We start from the raw sequence: 9,117 nt of genomic DNA, 5'->3' as shown, positions 1-9,117 counted from the left end.
TTTATGGTTTAAGTACTGTTCAGTATGAAGCGCCACACATTACATCACTGGTTTCACGTTTCAAGCGTTGAGAATTAAACTGGATAATAACAATAATAAATAATTATGTTATTCAACCATAACTGTTTGATGGTTAAGACCAACTCATGCTCAGCTTATCAAAATGTTTGACATTTCATAAAAAACAACATATTGATAATTAAGAAAGTAAACAATCCGTTAAGAAAATAATTTGCGTGTTACAACCCAACTTTAATTAACTTTCCCCCCCTTAATGGGAATTTTTTTTGTAAACAAGTCCAATATACCATATTTAATTCCTGTCTGATATGAATATATTCACAACAATAACTCTGTGCCAGTATTACAGAACACACGGATCATTTCCATAAACGTTTATAAAGTGTTGTTGAACAGGAAGATCATGGCACCGTGATGCTCCACTGATTATTTTTCTTTTACATTATCAATGATTTGCCCTGAAAATCTCTAAATATGTTGTTCTTTAATCACAAACGCCATTATCACGTGCCTTGAGCTGCCTGTTGTTGCAATACAGAAACCGTCCAGCAGGTGGTGGTGGTTATGCACATTTCACTCTTCCTGCCACTCTCTTTGTTCATTAACCCTTGTGATGATGCAGCAGCCAGTCAAAGGTCAAGGGGAAACGTGGGTGAAATTATTTTCATTTAAGTCATATTAATGACAAATTAGGTCTATAAATGTACAATCACCAGATTTTATGAAGTGTTTTTCATCCCACCAAAAGGAGCGCTACACAGGCCACCATTTTGAGCCACCATGTTTTTACAGTAGCCCACAATGGACAAACTAAACATCTGAGATTAGCACACTTGGAAAGGAAGGGTGAGGTGAAGGAGATTGAGCTTTGACATGCAACTTCATCAATAAATGTTGCACACTGTACATTAAATGTATACATCTATAAGCAACTGAGGGTGTTTCACCTCTCATCCAAGAGGCCTCCTTCCATTTACAATGTGGTTAAAAGTTCATGGCTGCAGCTCATGTCTCCGGAAGACCACCAGTGATTTTTCTTCAGTGCCCCATAGTTCTTATGTGTGTGTCCCAGCTGTGTGCACTCAGTGACAACTGTCATGTTTGGAAGATTGCCCTGTACTGTGAAAAATAAAACACAAACACACACACACACACACACACACACACACACACACTTGGCAACTCTTTAGGGTGGAGAGTTCAGTTCAAGTTCACATGCACGAGGTCTGCTCTATCCAACTTCCTGTTTTCATATTAACGCAACAATATCGAATAGACACACATTAACACTGTGGGAATTGCAATAATATGAGTTATGGAGCTCTAAATGTCGTCTTTGATTTTAAAAACATAGGATTTAAGAAAGGGGTCACGCAGTTGGTGTAGTGGTGAGCATGTTCTCCCTGTGTGTGGGTAAATTGGACACTCAAACTGACCATAGGTGTGAGTGGGAAAGTGGATGGATGGTCGAGTTTGTTTGTCTCTATGTGGCCCTGCGATGGACTGGTGAACTGTCCAGGGTGTACCCCCGCCTGTAGCCCTATGTCAGCTGAGATTGGCACAGATTGACCCTCACGTGACAGAGGATTAAGCGGTAGAAATAATGCGCAGCAGGCTTTTTTTCTACAATTCATTTTCACTGAAAAGGGATACATGATTACTGTGTTAATATTTGCACTAAATATTGACCAAAGGGACAAAGATTTATGACTAATACCGTGCAGTCAAGTGACTCAGTGTTCTCCTTGTGTGCTTTGATTACACAGCAACAAACTTTACCCGCCACCAAAACAAAAGTTGACATTTAAAGTTTAATTTGTGCCAGTGATCAAAAGCCGACATATCTAGCAGGTTCTCATGTTGTGTGTGTGCACATGTTGTGCAAAAGGCTGTAGTAATGTAATATTATGAGCGACTGCACGACATGAACTTAAACCTATTCTATGCCCTTTTGGTCTGAGGGAACTGGGAAATACTGACACATATTTCACCTATAAAACACATTATTTATGACTGTTGGTGTGGGTGGAAAAAGTTCAGTTTTGTGTATGCACCCAGTTTGAGATACAGATGCTTGCCACACACAATACATGGGGGAAAAAAATGTATTGTGACCACTTTACAAAAAGCTCATATTCTAGATATCTTTTTAACTGGATACTGAGGCTCTTCACGCTCCTACACCAAAGCCCATAAAGAAAAACAGTGTTTTTATCTCACAGCTTATTGGGAGCTGCTGGTCTACTGCTATAAGTCTATAAGTTTATGTCACTTAGTTAAATCCAAGGAAGGATTTCAAACAGCAACCTCACAAGTGAACACTTTCAAACTCAATGGAGGAGACAGCAGTGGATCAACAGCTCCCGTTTGCTGTGACGTCAAATCGCTGATTTTCTCTATGAACTTCGGTGTGGGGGAGTGAACGGTTTACAAAACAACACAAAATTCAGTTTCCATTCCATCTTATGATAATGCAGTGAACATATATATTCTTAAGATATTGAATAGTCTTTATGGAAATGTTAATATTTGTTTTTTTTACCTTTATCACACAAGTTAGTCATTTTTTTTACAAGTAGAATCTTTGGAAGGAACAAAGTAGCAGAACAGGATTTTGCAGCAACGAGGGAAAAAAACCCCGTCCTTTTGAAATCTTTCTTCAAAGATCAACATTGTTCACCATTTGAAGATGTAGCACGTAACTTTGTTTATTCAAAACCAGGTCCATACACGGAAAATCCAAACAATGAGGTTAGAAAAAAGCCAAAAACTGGTCGACGCAGAACCAGAATCTACCTAGAGAAGGACAAACTGACACAGAAGGAGAGGAGAACACTTTACTGTGGGGGAAGGGGAGCCAATTAGAAGCAGGTGTGACACATTAGGGCAGGTGCGGGTAATCACAGGAGGGCAGGAAGTGAAAAACCTTTCAAAATAAAACAGGAAACAAGAATAAATAAGTAATATAAGAAACAAAATGTCACTTCACTAAACAGCAACTCTTTTGGTGTCACAAGTTACACTGGAGTTTGAATTGTACACATAAATACTTTTGTGGTAAAAAAAAACCATACCACATTCAAAAGCTTTGCTTTGAGCTCAAGATTGCCTTTTTATGTTGTTATAGTATAAATGGGCTCATGGAAATCCCTGCCACCAAAGACGATGGAATCAGATTGTCTGCAAGTCTAATTTAAACTGAAGCCATGAGCCTCCACACGAGGCGTGGTGTCTTAACTGTCCTGTCGTACAACAGGTTAAAGGGCTTAAGTGGCTGCCAGGCTGCGCTCTGATTAAGCACCGTCAGAAAGCTGTCAGGTGCTTGCCTGAACATTACAGGGAGACGTTCTTGTGTGTTTGGATTACCTGCATGATGCACGTTATGGTGGAGAGCAGTGCAGGAAAGCGTGAGTGAACAGAGAGTAACAAATGGTGAGACCCGCACGTATTTTTCATCACAGATCAGATCATGAAATGACTTTGGGATTTCAGAGAACACTGACTTCTCATATTTCACCTTTTTCCTCATAAGCAGTCACAAACAATGAGAGTCAAGGTGGTGCATTAATGTTCTAGAGGGGCAATTTAGGCTTTTTGAAGCGTGACCGTATGAGGTACTGACAACCAACAGACATGGATGCTTTGTGGCGGTCAGCAGGGACTTGAGGAAAAACTGATTTAAATCAGATTCTGAATACTTCATTAAGACCTGGGTGAAAATTAGAATGCACTAATATTTGCTCCCTCAGAAATAAAATACTATAAGGTAAAAGAATGCCAAAACGCAATATTAGCAAACAGATAAAATAAGCAACATTTTGCATGAAGTTAGAAGTAAGAAATATGACCCTTTCCATTCTAAGAAATATAAATAATGTGAATGTAATATGTACAGAAAACAACTGTTATAGGGAACTTAACTGTTTAAAATACTTTTTTTTTATTTAACAAACTTGCCAGGTGACTTACTAAGGGCACTACTGTGTTCAGTGTCAACTCTGTTTGGATGCAAAAGATATTGGAAAAAAAAAGATAAAATAAAAAATGTTGGTAGTTTCAGATAAAAACAGCCACTCATGACTGTTAATTTGCGCCTGAAAACACCATTAAGATGGATATTTAAAGCAGGTTTTCAATCCAATGGATTATTATCATATTGAAGGGAACTGGATGGAAACGAGTTGCTGCACTTGAAGGCAACTCAAACTAAATGAAAACAAACACCAAACACTTAAAGTCATAATTCCAAACCACTAACTCCCCACACCAAAGTCCATATAGAAAAAATCAACAATTTAAAACAGGGCATAGAGAATGTTGATGCCCTGATGCCTCCATCAGTTCAGATTTACGCAGGCGATCTGAGAGTGACCACTCCACAAACTTCATCTTCCAGTCAGAGAAGGCTGTCTAACAGCAAAGATATTCTTCTATATTCAGGCATATATTCTTATTCAGCGAGTCTATTGTTACGGGGGTGAAATCTGTTTTTTCCTTGGCAGCAATGTTTTCAGTGTGAGACAGCGCTCGTGTTGGCACAGTCAGTGCTAATCTATTATCTCATTATCTAGTGTTATAGTCTGTCATTAGCTGCCATCAAACTGAACAAGAAGAGATAACACAGATCTCCCTCACTTTTGCAGCGTTACCAGGCTCTGTTGAATAATGAAGTATTATTACACGGTTCCTCTCGGTGTCATATTAGTTTGACTGTTCACTTCTGTATAGGGTGATCATATTATATCTCTTCTTCTTTATTCGGGCCCCACTTTTGCTTCTTAGTCACTTGAACTTGAAAGCAAAGAAGAGCTTTAATTGTCATGGTGTCCATCTGGCATGTCCCCATCAAAGCTGTGCTGTTAAGACAACAACACCAGACAGCAGCAACACTCAGAACTGAAGTTTTAACAGAGAATTGTCAGTGTTAGACACACTCACAATTCTCTGTTATATTAATGGCAAACTCCATAGTCCATCATGAGGACAGTATATTGCTAGTTTTGCTCAGTGGTTCATCAGCATGCGTGAGGCACGAGTGAGGTTTTGTTTAGTTGTTCACTTTCGGCACAGCCCGGGCCTCATGTGTTACCGCACAAGGCTGGTGAATTGTGCTGGTGAATGTGTGAAACACAGAAAGACGGACAGATGGAGGGTAAGAACACACGGCTCCACGAAAAAGTGACTCACATATCATTGTATAATCAGGGTATATTAAAGGAAGGAACATCACACCCTCATTCCTCCAGTGAGCCACGTGTACGGTTGCCTCAAACCTGCACCGTCATCACACCCTCGTACACATGATATGCTCCGCGGATAATTCACATGGTCTTGAAACGGCATCAACATTTGATGCAGACATACAGAAAGACATTTTTTTTTCACAGTTTTTGCAGTTATTACAGCATCTAGATCAGAGGTCTCAAACTCAGAAACTCAGGGCCTGTTTAATATAATAATAATTATAATACATTATGTTATATTTACCAAATTACGTAAAGAGGCTATCATAATAAATGCAAAGTGCAAAAACTATGAAAATTCAAGATGCTCATAAATATGTTCTTTTGTGAAAACACATATTGTTGTATATCAAAACTTTTATTTCAAAATGGTGTGCAGTGTCAGCATAAATATTTTTAGTCCATTTTTTAATTGTTCCCTCGCCCACTCCTGACCAGCCTAGAAGTTCACTGGGCCCAGGTTATTTGAGTTGGAGGCCCCTGATGTAAGTGTACAAACAGCAATAAGCACATGCCTCATCAGCGTTCTCGTGTGTTAAAGCCGAGTTCACGCCAGACACGTTTCTGGCAGATAATGTGGTCGGCGAGTGTTTTTGCAAGTCGCAGCCACTGATCAGCACGTGATCATCAGTCGCTGGGTGTGAAATATTCACAGACACAGACAGCGTTTCGTGACTTAATCTCAATAATTGCTTTGAAACTCAGGATGAAATAACTGGATGTGCATTCCCAATGATGTCACTATTTTCATTGTTTTAGTTGAGCTTGTAATGAAACTAAATTTTGCAAATGTTTTTTGCATTTTTTTTTTAATCCTCTGTTGTCTTGTATGTCTGTCACATGGTATTTCATTTGTGAAGTCTCTCTTTCATGCATCATATCCTGTGTCACTTCTCATGTTGGGTTTGGTGGCCACATGTTTTTGCATTTTTGTGACACATTTGTTGGAAAAGGGTTGTGCAACGTGTGGTCACTCATGTAGAATAAAGACTGCAAAGACCATAACACAGCATGTGGTGTAGTGAGGGACGTACAGTGATCCTGCAACTGTGAAATTGTCTCGTAGACTGAGACGGATTGTGAGCCAGAGGGCCCCTGGGCACAGGTGGGAATCGTCTGTATAAACCGAGTTATAGGATTGAGGGACTATATTAAAATATATCACATAACATAACCAGTGTTAAGTGGCTTCATGGCCTCATTAAAATATCAAAAATGAATAACATAGTAGCTAAAATATCGGGATAGTATGGCCCAATAATCCATCCTTGGCTGTAGTCGGAGATGCCATGACAACAGCCTTACTCCCCAGCAATGAACATTTTGAGAAAACCCTGTTTAAATTAAATGCAAAGAACAGCTATTTTATAGAATGAATTCTGCCTAAAGTCGGTGGTAGTGAGTGAATACGATTTTTTTTCTATATGAGAAAACTATAAATAATGAATGCACAAACAGCAAAGTGTATAGTTTCATATTTGGGTGTGGTGAGGGAGGTTTGATCTGGTTTGATATAGGATTGAAACATTACACTGACATCTAAAGCATTTAAATGGGATTATAAAGTATGTGGATCCATTATTAATTTTATTATAACCTCTTTGAAGAGGTTACGTCTATTTTTAAAGGTCAGATTTTGATGACAATGTCCAGGGATGTAGATTCAAATAATGGCCCAAGGAAGAAATGGTTAGATTTGGTTGCTGAACTGGATTTACAATTTCGAATTTGTTTTATTTCCTTGTAAAACACATTATTATTGTTGTTATTATTACTAATACTATTATTATGATTATGATGATGATAATGATTGGATAGTATTTTTCTCTTCATGTGTACGGGGGCTGGGCAGGATTGAGAATGCGAATGACTTCATTTCCCAGACTGCACCGCGCCCCATGATGTTCCCAACAGCTGACAGACGGTGAAAGCCTCTGCCAGAGAGCTGTCGGTGGAGTATCCACTCGTCGTTGTCCTGAGCGGACTGGAAATACTCATCGAGCGTCTGCTGCTCTGGAACCTGTTCTCAGTCCGGGACTGGTCACAATCTGAACATCCATTCAGAACCGCAGTCTGCATCCTCTCCAGATTGGGACCTGGGGGACATTTGGTGTCAGCGAACTTCCACAATAGGTCGCTGCGTCGCTTTGACGGGCTGCATATGTTGTATTCGAGAGCACCCGTTTTTGACTGCAGCCCTTCCAGCCGTGCCCAATGCTGAGGAATGGATAGTGTGTCTGTGAACGGTGGGAAGATGGTGGAGAGTGAGGACCAGCAGCCCGAGAAGAAGAGGGACAGTGGCGGCGGCGGCGGTGGTGGTGTTGGTGGCGGCGGTGGCGCAGCGATGGCCGCACTTCATCAATGCGAACTCATCCAGAATATGATTGATATCTCCATCTCCAGTTTACAGGGGCTGCGCACCAAATGCGCCGCGTCCAACGACCTCACGCAGCAGGAGATCCGCACTTTAGAGGTAAGGAGCTGCAATTTCCACACGTATGTCAGAGCAGCGCACACGGCAAACTGCGGAGTCATGAAGCCCTAACGCTACGTCCGCCTCATATTTACGCTGAAAAATTGGCCGCAAACAGAGTATCAGGGAGCGCAGCACACTGTACTCCACCTACTACACAGCCCGTGAGGCGAACGATGAGTCTGAAATAAACGCAAGTTTATGTTGGATTATCAATGATGCCTGATCAGCGCGCGCGTGTGCGTGTGTGTGTGTGTGTGTGTGAGAGAGAGATAGAGGGAGCTCTGTCTGTTGGTGTAAATGTATTCAGTCAGGAGCCTCTTGTTGGAGCAGCACCATGCTGTGCAGCAGAAACCAGCCTGGCCTATAATATGGCACACATTCAATAATGTGACCCTGCTGTTATTTATGATCCACTCTCTGCACGGCGGTTTTCGGGCCTGCAGGACAAACACACAAAAAGAAAATGTACGACGTATCCATGTGTCTCGCAGCGCGCGCGCTCGTGCGTGCGTGCGTGTGCGCGCGTGCATCTGGATGCAGATTCAGCTCAGTCGTGATAGGATGACTTGACATTGCTTTTTAGGGCCTCAACGTATCACACAGTGTCCTCCCAGCCAGTGCAGCACAGAAGTCATGCCTGCGCGAGTGGTAACACAGCGGCGTCACACAATCATCTCTTACTCTGCAGCAATTAACTTGTATATTTTGTAAAAAATGGTTTTAAAACGTAGATGCAGACTGGAGATGCCCTTTTCAACATAGGTGTGTTTTTTAAAGGCACAGTGTTTAACATTAAGGAGCATGTATTGACGTTTATTAAAATACGAATATTTACATTTTTGTTGCTTCGGAGTAATGGTACGTTCCATTTCTAGTCGAAAACTCTGACTTTCCAAGGTCATGAACGACCCCCGGACTCTTGATTTCCAACTTGGAACAACCTCACATACCGATTTGAATACCAAGATGGCTGCCGTTGTAGGACCATTGCTTCCGTCAGATTAGTTTCACAGTAAATCAGTCGTACACATAGTACTGTTTAATTTTTAACCATAGACATGTTACTACTCTCGCTGTTTGTCTGTGTCTGAGTGTTGTTATCAACTGGCACTGCTCACAATGGCTGGCCCTAGATATGTTGACATCCATGGTTTTTTTTTTATACCAATTTCTCAATGGGGGGGGGGGGGGGCGCAGTCAACTTGGGGGTGTAAATTGAAGAAATGACCAGGATGTCCAGCCAAGTGCAGGGCAGCTGTGAGTGCAGCTGTGCCGTTAACATAATATGGAAGTATTTCTGCTTCTACACCATAAATGACAAAGTAACTCACAAATCTACAGACTCAGCCACTAGTTTTGCTGTAATCTCCAGTGGAT

The 9,117-nt window shown here is 41.1% G+C and overlaps 1 protein-coding gene across 2 annotated transcripts in view; it reads left to right on the top strand.

Annotated features, from left to right (window-relative positions):
* The first annotated feature begins 6,808 nt into the window (after window positions 1–6,808).
* ksr1a (kinase suppressor of ras 1a) overlaps window positions 6,809–9,117 on the top strand; it is a 41,591-nt gene continuing 39,282 nt past the window's right edge. Inside the window, exon 1 of one of the 2 annotated variants that reach the window (XM_058627664.1) lies at window positions 6,809–7,737. In XM_058627664.1, coding sequence (XP_058483647.1) covers window positions 7,489–7,737 — 249 coding nt within the window. In that variant the 5' untranslated portion in view covers window positions 6,809–7,488. The remainder of the gene's footprint in view (window positions 7,738–9,117) is intronic. The other variant, XM_058627663.1, reaches the window with a different exon arrangement.

This window comes from Solea solea, chromosome 4, assembly GCF_958295425.1.
Source record: "Solea solea chromosome 4, fSolSol10.1, whole genome shotgun sequence".
Lineage (NCBI taxonomy): Eukaryota > Metazoa > Chordata > Actinopteri > Pleuronectiformes > Soleidae > Solea > Solea solea.
The sequence above is the reverse complement of the archived record's forward strand: the minus strand, read 5'-3'. Positions and strand labels throughout refer to the sequence as shown.